The sequence below is a fragment of the Helicoverpa zea genome, chromosome 11 (assembly GCF_022581195.2).
Source record: "Helicoverpa zea isolate HzStark_Cry1AcR chromosome 11, ilHelZeax1.1, whole genome shotgun sequence".
NCBI lineage: Eukaryota > Metazoa > Arthropoda > Insecta > Lepidoptera > Noctuidae > Helicoverpa > Helicoverpa zea.
The window spans coordinates 6,744,554-6,762,998 of NC_061462.1; the positions used below are offsets into that span (position 1 = coordinate 6,744,554).

At 37.7% G+C, this 18,445-nt stretch overlaps 2 protein-coding genes across 3 annotated transcripts in view; one reads left to right on the forward strand and one right to left on the reverse strand.

The window, feature by feature from the left end:
- Window positions 1-18,445, reverse strand: part of LOC124634273 (autophagy-related protein 16-1) — a 153,623-nt gene that overhangs the window by 115,009 nt on the left and 20,169 nt on the right. The gene's annotated exons all lie outside the window — the stretch shown is intronic.
- The window catches only part of LOC124634271, a 53,905-nt gene that overhangs the window by 31,559 nt on the left and 3,901 nt on the right, over window positions 1-18,445 (forward strand). Inside the window, exons 4-6 of the mRNA XM_047169743.1 lie at window positions 12,032-12,424; window positions 12,712-12,872; window positions 14,432-14,633. Coding sequence (XP_047025699.1) covers window positions 12,039-12,424; window positions 12,712-12,872; window positions 14,432-14,633 — 749 coding nt within the window. The 5' untranslated portion in view covers window positions 12,032-12,038. The remainder of the gene's footprint in view (window positions 1-12,031; window positions 12,425-12,711; window positions 12,873-14,431; window positions 14,634-18,445) is intronic.

An 18,445-nucleotide genomic window follows, 5' to 3' on the forward strand; every position in this document is an offset into this window, starting at 1 on the left:
GAATACGACAGCGAAGTATAAGTGATAAATGCACCTTAATCGAACTGAAACATTATTGTGTAATGATCGGCGAGAATTGAAAACCTCCGAAAGAGAATTCAATGCATAATTTTATAGAAGCTATCATTAATCATATTGGTTGTTTATTTATTAACTATAGTGAGCTACCTATAAGTGTAACTGTTTATACTATACTTTGATTTATGATAATACTTCCGTCATTTTAATTACAGTGTTTGGAAGCTGTTTTAGTTACAAAACTTTCTAGTCAGAATTTAACACAGTTGCCTATATACATACGCTGTTAAGCTAGCACAGATTTAAGAAGTAAAAAGATTAACAACTTCACGAAACCCCGACGCGATAAACTTCTATCATAAAAATTGCTAGCACGTGCCGAACGCGTTTCAGCCTCACGAGTTTATTGACGTGTTAACTATCATTATATGCGAAACGAATTCAATAAGTGCAAACGATATTTGTTAGAAGTATTTGATGTTTTATATGTGCGCAATCAATATCGCGAATTCGATCCTGCGGACACCCGTAAAGCCGCAACGCAATTTTCCGCGCACCTACTGCTGCGAAGATTGAAGTGAACCTGTAAATCGAATCTATCACGTACGTGTTGCCGTCATTACAGTGCGCTGTGTGATTTCCTTGTGGTCGACAACTACGCACGACACTCCAAAAGACAAAATCGCCAATTGAGTATTAAATGTACCCGACCATCATTTATCACAAAAATACAGAGGTCATAAGTTGTACAGCAAGATTGATAAGATAGATTAATACACATATCCAAAGCACAAGTACCAGTACTTACCATACAAAGATTAACTGCACCTTGGCTATTACTCGGATACCAATTTGCATCCAATTCGTTTCTATACCTCATTATCATACATCATAACTCTTGAGGGTTTACTGATTCATATTTCATCCAGTATCGAAGGATGTATCACTGACGCGATACGAGATTGTATTTACGAGACCGGGTCGCAAGCTGCCGTATGCGGATAATATGAAATCGATCTTTCCATCATTATTGCAGTCCTAATATGCACACAATATGGTACAGTCTCGGTCGATCTTACGCATACTCTATGAATTCTCATTACTGGTAACAGTCAGCTCTGACGGCGAACGCAACTGTACATCATGATCCTCCGTTTAGAAATTAATGAACCTCGGTTTGAAATTTACTATTGTATTCACATCAGTCTTTTCGTAAATGAAACTTTGTTATCATTACATTCTTTGAGACTTTCCAGCTTCAAGATTTTCTTCATCCGTTAACTTTGTTTTGCTTTTATTTAAATTTAAACAACTGCAGTAGACAGAAAAAACATTACTCTAGTCAGGTGATTTACCAAATAGCTGTATTTTCAGTAATACCAGGAATGTGAAGACCTATTGACGATACTTTCGATTCGCTTTGTACTATTCGCATTTTAATAAAAGAAATGATAGTGACGAATTGAATTTTTCTGCGTATTGACGAATTCTGAGAATAATGAGGAGTGAAAGGGTCGGCGCAGGCGCTGTGGCAGAGACTGCGAGTGCTCGTGCGCAACCCAGCGCGCTGCCTACCGTTACATTGCACCACTTTGCTGGACAGTTAACTTCAAACGCGCCTTGTGCTGGTATTCACATCATATAACGAAACCGAAAACATATCAACACCCTAGAAACTGCATGATCCACTCACTACCGTAACCCATAAACTTCCACGCCCTACAATAAAACAGCAATAAGCATGATTGTACCACTTAACATAGCCAATGAGTATGTCGTTAGCACCGTCCTACTATGTTGTTAAGTAAGAGGACGTGTTCTTGATGCCGGTTGTAAGCAGTGCACCAGTCATCGTCTGTCACGGCGGTATGATAGATGGCGGCATAAACAAGTGATATTACCTAGTTTGGCGAGTGGGTATAAAGATGTTTATCTGAAAGGTCGCCGCGTGTGAGCGTATCGGTAAGTCTCGACTCGGGTAGTGTCACCCGGGGCGGAGACGCAGCGGCGACGTCGTGACCGACGCGCGTGCGCCGCGCTTGTCATGCGCTACTTGTGATTATCATGTCTAGCGCCTGCGTCACGGCACTCCATTGTGTACTACCCGAGACATGACAGTGGCTTTTTGCTTGTTGAGACTTCCAAACTCAAGTAGCTCAGACGAAAAATAAGGTTAATTAATAAAAAAAGCTCAAAATGAGATAGCGTGTACAAAAAGTGAATTGTTATTTGATGACAATGGACACCAAATTTTTCAAAAACGATATCTTTTGGAGCGCAATCTTCTTTTGCATGAGTCTCGACGATTGGAAAGTGGCTTATGATACTAGCATTCCTGTCATTTATTTATTAGGCTTAGTTGACCTACAGTGTACCTGACATGAAATAGAGCTTAGCTACTGATGTTTGTGTAATATCCCGGGAAGCAAGTGCGCGGGTACGTGGAAGAGGAGTGTGCGGCCGCCTCGACCTCCGCGAACGCAATAATTGAGCATAGAAATCAAATTACAGATGATTGATGATGCCGTTACCGCACGACCGAAGCCGCAATGACGCCCGCCGAGCGGATCGTATCATTTGCGTAATAGGAATTCGACAAAATATATAAAGCTACAAATTATTAGCAAATATAATAGTCTCCGCACAATTAAATTTTATAAACTACCCATATGAAGAAACTAACGTAATATTATGCTCATACTTAAATATGAATAGTTCCACTTTTCAGTTGTTGAGCTTCAATTCATCTTCCGGTACAAAGTAATAAAATGGAGAATGACAACTGTACTGTGATTTTACGAGATAGGCCATATAAAACCATTAGAGGCAATAAATGCTCGATCGACTCACGAGTGTGATGCTTTACAACGCCGCCCGACTTGTTCGTCACATACGAGTTCTGGAAACGAGCCGCAATTGACATGCCAGCCAATGCTTTAATGTTACACATAATTAAATTGACTGAACATTATGTTATGAATGTACGGATAAATAAATCATTGCGCGAGATGTTAGTACAAAATTTATTTACAAAATATCAGATGTAGTCTGAAAATAAAAGGTACCGACGAAGTGCAAGGCGCAGTGTGTACGCAAGAGCACTCGCCGCCAAGTCGGCCGGCGGCGCCGCGGCCTGCTAGTCTCTTTTATGATAAACATTTATTGCTTTATTTCATTTAGAGCAAAATACGAATTTGAATTATCTCTCTGTAGTTATTCAGTACCTGACAAAAAATCGCAATAGCCGACATAGATATCAATCAAAAACTTATTTCTTTGCAGTTCATAAAACACAAAAGTATAACTGTATTGTTTTTCTTTTGTAACCTTTTACAGTAATTGAATAAAACGATAGAATCTGAAAGAAATAGACCGTAACCCATTCGGTTGATATTTATATTTTTCAACCTGTTCACTAAATGAAGAAGTTTTCTCGTATAATAAGTAGGTTGGTTCTGCCAAAGGAGTATCAATAATCGAAGAAGCTGATAACGAGACGGTTACAGTTACAAAAGTAAAGATTACAGCACTGGGTTGAAATAATCAAATGAGGGAAAAGGATCGAACCGGTTTAGTGGGTGCCCGCGGAACAGGTGCGAATACGGCCATAGCCCTACAAGGATGTGACAGGACACAAACCTGTATTAGACAAAATTTACTGACCACCTCCTGGCTACATAGACCATAAAGTAAGTTTTAATGGTTCAAATCGATGTTATCAAACAGATGAATCGTCCTATGCAGAGTTTAAATAAATTGAATGCAAGCCACAGCGGTTCATGTAAACTACGGAATATCGCCCACTCTGAGCTCCCGCAAGGAGCCAACATGGCTTCATTCTCAGTTCTCATTTATTGCTATCTGTAAATATTAATTTGATAACCTGTTGACGTTCTGGTATCAAGTTAAGGGCTTATTACACTTGACTAAATTCAGTCGTCTAAATAGGTTTGTCTAATTAGGTTTCTAAATCATTTAATGAAACCTATCATCCTAAATGCGATTACATTTGACTGAATTTAGAGACTGAATCATTTAGACGACTGAATTTAGTCAAGTGTAATAAGCCCTTAAGTATTAATTTAGTGACGTGTAAACCAAAATTAATTCATCAAGGTTGTTGTAGACATGAATAGAAAATGTGTAACATCGAGAGCTACGGAATAAGGCCGTACACAGCTGAGATATAAGTAGGTAATTTGCGTAGGCTACAATTCTTGTAAAAGTATTGCTGTGACAATTGTCCAAATAAACTTAACAGAGAACAAGAGTTAGAAAACAGGTTAACTGTTGTCCATAATGGGTTGCAAGTCCACTTTCGATGTAGAAAGTGGTAGACAAGGTATTTTATTTCAGCAACTTACTTCTGGTTTATTGGTCAAGTACCTACGGTAAGTGCAAATCTAGTTAGGTACGTAAAAATACCTCAAGTTGAAAATGTTTTATGTAACCATAAAGCTTAAACCAATTTCAACGCCACATCTTCGAATAGTATACTGACTATTAAGCAAATAGCTTGTCATTTAAAAGACGACCACAATTCTTAGGTAAAATTAAACATATCGTACAATGGTCAGTAAATAAAAACATGTGCACACTATCGTAAGTGAAATCATTGAGTAAATGTATCATTAAGTTATAAAAATAAATGACAATAAAAAAAATAAGTGAAACCACCTCGAAAGTAATCAAAGGTAAGGGGAGATGTATGTAATTGCACACACCACCACAAAGGATGATGTGGGCAGAAACAGAAACAAATTGCGATGTCGCAGTCGATAATACAGCAGGTGACCACAGTACACTTTCCTCTATATAATAGCTGGCATTGCAAGGTCGTCACACCCATAACACGTAGCCTTAAATAACTTGCACTGCAGAAATAATTGAGAGGTAGTTCTGTATGTTTACATTAGAGCAAGTAAAAAGGCAGTCAAAGAAGACACGGATGCAACGAGTGCACTGCAAACCTACTTCCGATTGCTGCGAGTCCGCCGCCGTGAACAATGCTGCAAAATTATAGGATTTAGACTCTAGTCCCTCATTGGGTTAGCATGATTAATCGCGGAGAAAACTAGGCAGGATTATACGTTTGTAATTTAAGATCGCACGTTTTATACAGTACTGATCATTAGTAAAGTCATTCCGAACACGATCGAAAGATTTTTTCAAACAAAACTTTGTTAGAAAATCATGTAGGTAAGCGCATGATGTGTTTAAATTACACGTATTACTCTTTTGATTCGCGTGAGCTTGATATATTGCCGTACAGATTGCACGTTCTTGCTATTGTTTAAAGCTACTATTGAACTGTTACTACAATGTAACAGTGCCTTTTTCTTTAATTTTACGAGCTCAGCGTTTAGTAATCTTTAATTGAATAGCTTACGATGTCTCATTATCAGAAAATACTCATTGCTGATAATAGCATTACGACCACAACGATATATCATGTGCTGACAGACACCACAATCTTCTTAATGGGATATTTTCGATAAAAATTTATAACAAGTAATCGTATCTATTTATTTAAATAGCCCGTACAATCGTTGTAAGACCACGAGTTGTAACGAATAATAAAACGATGCAATTTCCACCTGCCCACTGGAATGTGGAGCCCTGAGCTACATCATGGAAAGTGGTCCAATATTTCAAATACTTTCAACGAGTGTTGTTCGGTCAAATGCTCTTCGTATGCGACCGAGTTCGTACAAAGGTAACTTTAATTCCGCATTTTATGATTTGTGTCTCTCTTCACTCTAAATTGCATTTCTAGGCTACGTACAACTTTATAATAACGCAAACATAAATAAAAGTAAATCATATAACATAGGCAAAGAAAAACATTTTACAAGTTGATCAAGATATGCTAACGAGCTTTCGAGGCTTGAAATCCACAACAAGCTCTCGATTTACGACAGAAAGACGAATTACAGAGGTATGCTTGTTGGTTTCTCGTGTTTTAATTGAACAATTTTAGAATAAACATTATAGTACGATAAGTGTAGTCACGTAGGCGGTTTGCAGCAGGTTGTGTTGTGTACGATGCACTGATCGGGATCAGAGAAATCGAGATTTCCTCATTAATGTAAATCGCGTCGGGGCAACCCGCAGCTGGCGCGGGCCATCAACCCACTAACCTCTCCGAAGAGGACATCTTAGACATATTTGCTTTACAGAACCCTTGCTGGACGCTCTATTCACTTAAACAAGTTTACCTTGCGAACTAATGGTTTCTAATGTTTAATTATTATAATGAGAATTGTTCAACCCACTCGGACGTTCCTCTGTAAGTAATAGGCCAATTATGTGTGTTGCGGCGTCAGCCATGCGAAGTTACGCGGATCTTGAGCGGTAACGTTATTCAAATGATGACATGACGTTGAATAACCTGATATTATAATGACACGAACAGTATAAGGCTACTTAATTATATTCATAAAGAAATGTATATAGATTTTGAACTTAATCAGATATTTTTTGCAGAGAGTTGGCCCTATATGTTCCAGTAGTTCGGAGGACAAAACGATTGAAAGAACAAATAAATGGCGCCAGACAGTTTATTCCCGCATTGTCCACATAAATATACAGCAGAGGCATAATAAAAAATGTTCATTGCTGTCTTCAGCGAGTTAATAAATTTCGCAACCGTGAGTCAGATTATCTGCTAGTTATTCATTTGCCTGCCATGCACGTGTAATCATTAGAGCCCGTGTGTTGCCTAAAGGAGTAAAAGTTCATTGTAAATGATCGCTAGTTTGTCGTTACGACTAATATAAATGGACTTGAATGCCCACGTCATTGTTTTATTTATAAACACAAGCTCTTCGTGTGTACTGTCTAGAGGGCTATTTATATCAGACATTTAGAAAATAAGAGGATCTAATTTAAAGAAATAAATGTTTGCTTGAACTTCTCTTCAGCGTTAAGTTGATAAGATTAACATACAATTTTCTCTAAGAATGCAAGTAACTTGGAAGCTATTCTTGGAACTGGTTTAAGAATAGTTAATTTAATGACTGGGAATACATTTTTTTCACATTCGATATTTATAACGTGCTATAAAATTAGGTGTTTGGTTAAAACCGCGCACGTATAAGGTCATTTATGTGTCCCAGACGTGTTGTGGTTCATATATAGGCATTGAACAATGAACGACATTGACGGCCGACCGAGGACTGGCGCCTTCTAAGGGCGGCTTGTCACAATCCTGGCTGTCAGCCGCCGCACATAAGGAAACCGCCACCCCATTAGAAGAGACACAACAAATTACAATTTCATTCAATGTAAATCCGCGGAACGTTCTCTTAGCGATGCTAATGGCTGAACTTAGACACGCCTAATAGTTTACAGACAAGCGGATTAAGCCGTTCAGCTTCCCCATTGTATTCTGACGGGTACGTCAGTCTATATCGCGTACTGGCGTCGAAGATATATTCAAATAGCTTCTGTAATTAGCTTTAACGGGAGTCCGCTTTATTACCGCTACGAAGATAAGCTATGCACACTACTTAAAACGTAGTATTATATACTTAGTTGCCTCGTATATTGCAACATAAAATTTTGCACATTTATGGGTCGTAAATTGGTATTAATAAAAATGAATTGAAATATAAGTAAGTAATTATCTGTTTTTCAAATCAAACACTTTTAAGTAATAAAATTAATTCTTTTAATAATGTGTACACTTCAACACATACGTATTTTACTGGTAGTTAACTCTATCTATGTTCATAAAAAAAGTTTAATTAACTTACAATTGGTCAAAGCGCAGTAAACCTATTTAAAGCTGCAGTTAACTGCAGATAAGATTGACTACCGAGATATAATTCTGCAGATTAAATACCCAGTAGCTTTAGAGCAACGACGTTGTTTATGTACAGCGTATGTAAAATTAATGAATATTACAAATTGGACATGTGAAGATAATTTGCATTAAATCACACAGAAGTAAAGATTATTATCTTGTTAACCTAGAGATCCGTTCATGGAAATCTTCTTTGATATAGATATGAATACCTGAAACGAAAACTTTGCACAACTTTTTGTGCATACCTGCCTACTATGTGCAAGGCAGAACAGAATCTTTGGAATACCTGATTGGCTGATATGGACAATCCTGTTGTGAAAACAATGATTGAATTTCGACTCCTCAGCGTTTTTTGTTACTAATCTATTTATAAAACTCGAGAAGTATTTATGAATAGACTTTTTAATTAAAAGATATTCCATATAATTACCTACAGAAGATTCATTAAAGAGTTATTTTGAAACAATCACTCGGTTCATTAATTAAATTATGAACCAAACATCTGTAAAAAGTACAATCGCAGTTTCCTTTTATGTAGAACCTACTTGTGCAGCAAAGATCGCTGCGACGGATTACTTATCGTATCACTTGTAAAGCGTACAAGAAAACGAAGACGCTACCCATAGTGTGCCAACCAGTACTGGTATGGTGAAACGTAAATAGCAGGTTGAAGGCATCCGGCTCATTGAATACGCTGACCCCATCTGATCGCTGCTCCAAGCTAGCTGAGCGTGCCCGCACATTCGCACTGCCAATGTCCACCTCAACAATTTATCGACTACAACACTACTTTTTTTTAAACTTAACACTTTTTTTTCTGAAAGCGGTTAATGTCAGACATAAAGACTTTTAGTGCCTATTTTTATATTCTTGGAGACTTCCCCGAAATTGTCAGCAAAAACGAGAAAAGAAACCGCTCAGACATATAATTGTCATGATTTTATTTAGAAGATTAAAAATTCTTTGTGTATTTTTTGTTGTTGCCTACAATTTATCAAGTGACCCAATCATAACCCCTGAAAAAGTCGAAATGAAAAGCTTAGATTTCAGGTGGCTGAATTTCTACAACTTAATCATTCTGTACATTTTTATTTTAAAGTCTGACCGTACAATTTATGATTATGCAAAATTGATAAAATAATGCTTTTCTCACAGATATTTTGTATTATAGTGAAGAATATTTTTTACTTTAAAATAGTCTTCTTCCTGTGATTATAGTACTCACGTGAAGCTAATTGGGAGTGAGCAGTGTTGCGAGTATTTCATAGTAAGAGGTGCGACCTACTTGGCGAAAGTGCGCTCCACGCTATGCTTCTGGCTCACGACCTCCGAAGGTATACGGGTCAACGCGTACTTGTGAAGAACCTCCGTGTTGCTTCAAACGACACTTATTTACCTATATTTGCAATTTCTGCAACGAACTGATATTGTTTATTACGCTGTAATAGGCAAATATTAAACGGACTTAAAGGACTGTCGCAAAATGCTTTCTACTTAAATACAAACATATGTATGTATAAATAACGTTATCTGTTAACATACTTATAAATGCTAAAACATTAAGGAAAGTTAACTTCATTAAGCTCTTGTGGAGTAATAAGTATTTACTGAAAGCTTTATAAGTGGCATCTGGGAGTGGAGAACATAATGTCGCATGCCTTATGCTATTAGCTTGCAATGCTAACTTTCTAGGTGAGTCGGGGCAAGCAGGAAGGGCATGGCAATACACATGCATGGAACATTCAAATCTTAATGAATATGAACGAAGAAAATATCTTGCAAAATATATTTACTCGTAAAGTTGTTAAGCCCCGTTGGTAAATAATTGAAATTAATTGTTATCCTACATTCGAAGAATGGAACTCGGCGACACTTCGCATTAATCTCACATGCTTTTAATAAAATATACTCTTACCTACTGCGTATGGCTGTATCTCTTCATTTGAATTCTCCACAGTAATATTCGAGGTTAACTGATACGTTAGTATTTTAGTGTAACGTGTGAAAGCTTTTTACTTAAATCGGAATCGATCAAGCCGTAGCCGAGCCCGTCTGAGAAATACCTACAGCTGAGCATGATCGGCACTCCTGTTATTTCACGCTATTGACGCCGTAGCCCGTCCCTATTTATTAATACTTTGCTGTTTGAACTTTGCCTGTGAAGACCATGACAAATAACCCTTGACTAGCTTGCGCCCCGTTGTAATGTTTATTCTAGGAAATTGTTAGATACTGAGCACGAAATCATTTTTAACAGTGTCATATCTGATATGGTATTTACTTTTGAGTCACGTCTCTAAATTCCATGGTTATTCATATTTCATTACAATATGTATAGGAATTCCATCATTGATCGGGTTTGAAAAGAGTAAAAAATACGACTGTGACACAGTGAGCATTTATAGGCGAGTAATTTAATTTCGTAATGGACGGGCAGATCAAATTACTATCAGGCCGTGAGCGACACGAGACACGACGCATGAAATGAATTAGGTTTCCTTGGGCGGTATCATTCAACCGTGCGTATGCGCACATTTGCGCGCCGCTGTAATCATTTAAATAATTACTTTTCAATATGCTGTAGATCCAATTAAGAGAAAATCATAAAAATAAGCAAGTAATAACAAATTTAAACCATAAATGGTACATTGCCATAAGTTCATAACGAATTTCAAGAACTCGTTTCGTATCTGTTCCCACAATACCCATGTAGACGGTTTATTAGTATAAAATTGCTTTGATATCCGTGTTAAAGACCTCTAACAGAATAAAAGCGGAGGCTATTATTCAAAGATATAACACACGTTTCATTTAGAAATACACTTTACAACATAAAGTCCAAAGAATTCTATTACATTAAGAGCTCTATGGTGCTTAAGACATAAGGCTTGCTCTTAGCTGTCTACACTTGGAAGAAGTCTGTAATTTTGTTTAATACGGTTTATAATTTCTTGAAAATGTTAGCAAGAGGTTCAGATAGATGTCTGCGGGAACATTGTTTTATGTTGTTTCGCATGACACTGGACTTTACTTAAGTGTATTAATACGTTGTTCCGAGTCAGGTGCGTTCAGTCCAATTTTGTTGTCAGAAAAAGAACAAAAATATATAAGTGGTGATACCGTTGAGTGAGTTGAGTGAATGTACATCGTAACCGTTACAAATATTGCGCGTGCAACGTGGATATAGTTACACCTTATATAATTTCTTTACATGATGCTGCAAATTATGGGGATAATTTCAGTAACACGAACACCACTGAGAGAAGCTAGTTCCAATGGCATTAGATTTGCTAAACTATCAGTTAGTGGTTTTCCAAGCTGAGAACAGGAAATAAGATAATAAAATAAATAATATGAATAAAAGACAATTGAAAGTAGGTGCACAAATTGAAAACAGTGCCGTGACCATTTTTTCACATTGCCATGTGAAAGCGCATCAAAAATTTTCCCATGAATCATAAGAAACACATACTTCTTTTTAGAAAAACAGATGAATATAGTTTATGATTGTGTAATGATACGTCTAACGCAGTTCACTCTATGATGTTGGTACGTGTCTTATGTTACATACGCCGCTGTTGCAAGTTAATTACAATGAGACGGCAATCATTAAGCTAATGCCCTTAGACAGCGCACGTAATTGTTTCGCCTTTTATTTTCTCGTGCGCATCACTTGAAGCCGAACACATTTACATGTAATGTGAGATAAGTACTATAAAACACCTGTAAAAAAAGGTAATCTTCAGAAACTTTAATTAATTAACTTTTATGAACCTACGTGGACTATTATGCCTATTTATTCAGATCGTGGGTAGACATCTAAGGTACTAAACATAAACCGATTATTTAGACATAAATAACAGATATTATTGAACGGAATTTATGGTAATATCGAATGTATCTATCGGTTAAAGCTATATTTCATATCGTATCCAATATGGTCGGAGGCATGGGTTAGGTTGTCGCACAGAGTCCACAAATTGTATACAAGTACGTATCAATAGAACACATCTCATCGATAGTTAGAGCAAACGATGCTCGATATGGCCGTAAGATATTGAACGATTTACCCTATCTAGGAAGAATGGTTGCGTGCAGAAGCTGAACGGCTTTATATACGATAATTCTAGAGCTTCCCATGCAATTACGTACTTTTAAATTGCTATAAAAGTTTTTTTAACCAACACTTTTCTTTTGTTACAGATAACGAATGTTGCCACGGCCCCTCTCAGAGAGCACAATGCGGTTGCTACTCAGTATAGTGTTACTGGCTTACGCAGCTGAAGCCGCAAAAAAGTTCGAAGGGACATTAAGATCGGCAGTTGACGCGCCACCTCAAGACAATCTTGCCATAGAATCTGGTTCACCGGAGCCAGCTGTAGTAGCTGCTCCCGAGGGGTATCAGAATCCAGGAGCACCGCCACCTGAGGACCCCGTTTCTGAGGAGCCAGCTGAACCGTCCGCCGCCGCCGTGCCTGAGACTGCTTCGGGAGGAGTTCCACCTTCTGCTCCCAGTGGAGCATCCGCTCCGTCTGCTCCCGCCAACTCCTTGGAAGAATGCGATCCCGAGATGATCGGTTTCGAACTTGTGACCGGGTACGAGAATATTTATAGTCATAAATTTTAATTGCCCTGTTATAGTCTGCTACTAGTAGAAGCAGAGGAGTGACCGATAATTGCACATAATTAAGATTATTAAGCCGATGTAACTAGCCGACAAGTGAAGTTATCAAGATCCGACTTCGCTCGTGAGCTGTCTCGGGAAAGTGTTCTTCAAGTGCTTTGCGCTAACCGGATTAAAAATCAAACCACATTGAATTAATTACGTTCATTTTTATCTTGGTATATTTCCGATTATAAAGTATCATGTTATCATTGCGCAGGTACGTGTTCTCGGCGCCGTCTCACATCCTAGACGACATCCCCGGCACACTTATGTTGACCGACTGCCTTGAGCAGTGCCAAGCCAACGATACCTGTCGTGCCGTCAACTACGAGACTGGGCTCTGTGTTCTCTTCGGCTCCGATGCTGACCAATTACCCGGTAAGTACCAAACAAAACGGATTAAACATTCCATTTATGCACGTGTATACTGCAATACTGATAGTCACGGAAGTAAGCAGTTTATATTCCTATGATTTCGGATCAAACTCGTTTTGAATTTACCTCCATTCTGGATGAATAAATAACTTCTTGAACACGTCCATGCCATAAATCTTAAGAACCGTTATTGCCAGCGATTAATATCAAAACACAAAACCCCTCGTTTCTTGCTAACGAATATTGACACGATCGTTAACCAGTATACAATAATCACAGATAAATCAGTAGCATTTAATAAACAGCATTGAAACATCTCAAGCAAGATCACGAATGCGTTAATAAGCGCCTAAGTATATGAAAAAATATGGCTAACAATAACGGCACAAATGCGTGCTAGCATAGTATAATCGGAACACATAGCAGGTGCCTGTTTAATGGCGCCAGTATGTACTCTCGTTTGTCCGACATAGAGGTGTGAGCTCACCAACAAGCGAAGCGTTCCGTTTTTTTGCTTGAACACATCATTTGAATGCCAATAACGGCATGGCTATGCTCACTCATCACGCCTTATTGGGAAAAAAATACTCTCACCGCGAAAAGGAAAACATGACCGAGTGTATTTAAACACGAGTTAGTAGAACGCGATTTGACCTCATAAACATGAATAGAGGTACACTATACACAATAATTTTTGCTAATAACAAAAACCGTTTCTTTATTGTACTTGACTTCTTAGCGAAAGTTAAGTAGTTATTTTTTTTGGATTTAGGTATCATGTATGTTGATTTAGTAAAGATCCTGTATGTGAAAATATCTACATATTTTTGCCTTGCAAAGTACATATATTGTAGCCACATTGAAAATGATAATAGTATTTTATTCAATGCTTGCGAAGATGCCATAAAGTGTCAAAGGCTACTATAAAAAGGCAATCCAGAAAATGCAGCGTACCAGAATGTGTTGCGTTTTTTATTTTGACAACGGAGGCACGACAGGGATGCACAAAATGGACTTACATCGATTTTAATATTATAATAAATAAAAAAATGACTAACAAAGATGCTAACGAACTTTTAGTCAATGCATTCTTGCTGTGGTTAGGCAAATGTGGGGTATGCATCATCTTTTGTGGAATAAACTGAGTTTATCTCGAATGCGTACGCTCTTAACAACCTCGGTAGATACGATAATAACAGTGAAAAGGAGATGCCGATTAAGGGTCATATTGAATTAAGCCGTAGTGAAATTGCCGCCAAGCCGTCAGTTCAAGGAACTAAGCGATGAGATCCAATTATGGAAGCACAAATCGCTCCGGTCGACTCGGTGTGCGGATTTTCAAATTCGCTAAGGTTGAACGCCTCTACGTCCAGAACACGTGCGTGAGCATGAAGAATTTAATGATGACACGAGCGCCTCTTTTCTCATATTTCTTGCATAGAACTTAGATTTTTTTGCAACAAACCATTTGAAATAGAAATAAATTCTACTATTGATCCCACGAAGTGACGTGAAATATTATTTAAAATGTGGTTATGTTCTAATATTATTATTATTTGCAGGTGCATTAACAAAGTCACAATTCCCGGTGTTCACGATCTACGCACAAAAGTCGTGTCTGGGCGTGCGTCCCTGTGAGAGGGCTTGGTGCTTCGACCGCGTGCGCGGCTACCATCTCAAAGGGAGAGGCAAGAGGACACACACAGTCGGTTCCAGGCAGATGTGCCTTGACCTCTGCCTTGGCGAAAACGAGTTTGTTTGCAGGTTAGTTAAATACCAGACAAAACACATAAATAACAACACATATTCTTAACTCCAGACATGTTTAATTTGTTCCCTGACAACCAATTCAAGCTGTTGAAACTATGGCCTCTCTCGTAGACATCATTTTAGAGAAAGCTTTGTTCTTGAACAGATTTACAATAAGCTTCCCTTGTTTTATGTGCAGCGCAAATACAAATAACCGCACATCAAAAGTCAATAAGAGCGTTGATTCATGCGAATACACATAAGAACAAACCGTGGCTTATAGAAAACAGATTCATATTTTTGTCGCGGACATAACATCGAATTTATGTTGCTTCTCGAAACCACAATAGAAGGATGCGGTGAATTTATTGAAATCACATTCATCCTGTTGAGGCTAACGTTATAAAATCTTTTACCACACATTTTATGTGAAATAGTCATCATTTGTATTACAATTTCGTATTTTGTAAAAGTGCAATAAACTGATGATTTTATACATTCCTTCACATCTAAATACCTTATACTGTCTACCTTCAGTTACATTTAAGTTATTATGAAATAGCTTCATTGCGTTTCCTATTAAGTTCATTAAACGTTTTAAAGAAAACTACAAAGTAGAGCGGTATATGGGCGGAGTGAAACATGAATGACCCGCGAGCACTCCTTGCCCTCAACACGACCTATGCGCGCTCGTACAGACACTTACAATAGTATTAGTGCAAACATTATACTTCTATTAATAAATACCACGATTTGTACAATACGGATGCTATCCAATTAAAACGTTCAAAGAAAGTATAAGAAACATAACTCGCTGCAGCAACACATTTTTTACTTAAGTACGCAACAAGCACATGAGTTGAAGACGTTAATGGTTTTTTATTATTTCATTGTGTGTGATTCCAAACAAAATTGCCTTACATCGAAAGAAAATATTTCAATGCATAGAATAGCGAACAGCAATCTAAGAGTTAATTAACGATCCGATGGCATCATGCCGTAATTGTTGATGCAATTAAAATTACACAAGGGATTTTTAGAAATTAAAGATACGTTAATTGCTATTGAAGTTTTTGCAATTAAAATAGTGAAGGCACTATGATTTATTCCCAGTTTAAAGACTGTACAGTTTATTACGGTAATATGAATTCATCAATCGCCATAAAATAAGCGACTAGTTTAGTACGACGCCGACGGAAAATATGAACGTACTTTAACAATTACCTACTTTCCACTTTACAGCTTTATTATGGATGGTAGGACGTATCTTTCCGAAGCATGGTTACAGACCATAAAACAGTTAACAATTTTGAATATTAAATGAGTAATACAATTTATTGTTTGCAATTTAATTCTTTGCATCAAAGAATAAATAGTTATCATCACTAAATAAGATGACAGTATTCAAGACTTCAAGCATATCTCAGAAAAATTATTCAGTTGTTTCTCATCTAATATAACATTTTGTTAACACCATCACTACATAACTGACGTCGATATTGTCCATTACAATTGCACTAACAAGACGTGAAAATAAACGGAGGGGGTCATGACTCTATTCCCTTCAATCAGATACTATCATATATTGACTGATTCAACATTGTGCCTAACGAAGACAGTTATGTATGTAAATACGTCCTTACCAGTGAAAGGAGTCCACGCAACAAAATTCCTTGTAGCTACAAGTTAAAATACAAATATTTATCATCAAAGTCGGCTCATTAGATATCCATACGAGTATAAGCTAATTTATAGATAAGCCCGATAACGAAGTCAATCAGCCTTCACCAAGTTGCCATAGATGGCGGGCTGCGCGGTACATCTTTGCGGCTCAGTTCAGTGGATAAGTCACAGCCTCTTCCTGGTAGCCGTTCCGTTTCTGAATTCTACAAACGAGCATTATATACAAAGCAGGGAGGCCAATTGAACGGCCTACGTCTCAGGCGTCTAATGTAGCAAGACACGACTGTCCTATTGTGTTTATTTCCTTGTACGGTTTTTGATATCATTAACATAAATAGTGTACTGCGTCAGACGCTCACATTCGATACACGTATTTCCGTTGGCGTGTTCAGGTCAAGCTTGCTCTGCTCAGTAACGATTGCGGATTGTAGCGCTAATTTGCTTCTGAACGCGTGCACTACGTGCGTTCACCAGTATAGGCCAACAATATTACAGATCGAAACGCATTACTTCTCTCCAACTAGAAAGCTCAGTCTATATCTATAAATTTATTTTCTGAACATCATCTTTGTAATGAGTTTATAGTATTGCCACTTAACATAGTTTGGTTGTTGTGACTCTTTCTGAAGACCGTTAGCTGAAAGTGCAATAAAAAGTCGCCAATTTACCTGAATCAATGACCTACTGTTCGACATAATTTTGAAATGAAACCATTTGTAAGTCTTTGAATCGGTGGATACTTCTTGACAGACTCAACTATTGCTCCGGGGAACATTAAATTTATTTAGCTACCACGTCTGAACTAACAAAGTCCACACGTAATAAATTCCACGATTTCACGCCATCATCTCGGAATTCTTAACTAGGGTTGGGGTTAGACAAGCGATTAGAGAATTAAATGCGGGATTTTACGTAGTCAAGCTTGGTTCGACACGTGTACCGTTGGATACAAATCGTCGTATCTCCATTGAGGCGAACAGGCGGCGCAGGCGCACCCCGGGCGGCGCGCATCGCGATCGTCGACAGTCACGACATTTGGCAAATATTCTCCGGACGTGGCGGGCAGAGTGGCGCGCGGTGTGGGAGCGGCCTGCCCTATCGCTTCCTACTTCCACGATACAATAACCGATAAGCCACATATTGTTTTCCCCTTCGAGCCCTTTCCGCACTTAAATAATTACCGTCGATAGTCTCTTCGAGAAGTATACCACAGTGAATGAGATACCTTTAATTCAATAAAAATTGTTTTTCTACGAGACTCGGGCACTGTTATTACAAACTTTAAATCAAATAACAAGCACATAAAACAAATGTTAGCAATTAAATAAAATACTGCGGATATTCCTGTTTTTATTTAGTCACGCTTCAGATCGAGAGATCAGGGTACAAATTACGAGCAATCGAAATTATGGCCTATCAATAAATAACACATTATTATTTTTTATTAGATTGACCACCAACGACGTATTTGTACTTAAATGAAATGAATACCTACCTACTACAATGTTATGTGCGCGGTTATTATGTAAATCATGCGTATCTTTGACAGTTTAACTGTACCCATAAAACCATAATAATAAATTCACTGATTGTTTACATTGAAATTATTTATTCTACTACATTATAATATAAAATGATATTCCACAACTAGGAAACGGACTCACCACTTATTGCCCTACCTAGTTTAATTTAGCAATCATAACCAGGCATTAAGCAAATTTTGGTTTTATGACCGTATGTGTGAGTATGAAGATACAGTTGAACAAATTGCAGGTAGTCAGTGTAATTATTATGCGATGAGGTAGAGGCATCCGAGCTGCCCGTACGGTTAAATGAACAACGGCTACCAGTAGCGGGACATTCGCAATCATCAACTTTAAACATACTAAATTAATGTCTTCTTGTAATAGACTTGAAGCCGTTACATAAGATCACGATAATAAGTGCAAAATCAAAGTTAATGTACCAGTAAACCAATTAATTTTATAAATAGATAACTAAGCGTCTATTGAACGAAACAGAAAGTTCTCATGGCGAACACAACAAAGAAATGCGCCCATCTCATGTGAAAATCACACAGGTTAGCGCGGGGGTCATCTGATCGGGTTCGATTGTACATCAAGAGAAAATATTGAGCTAGATCA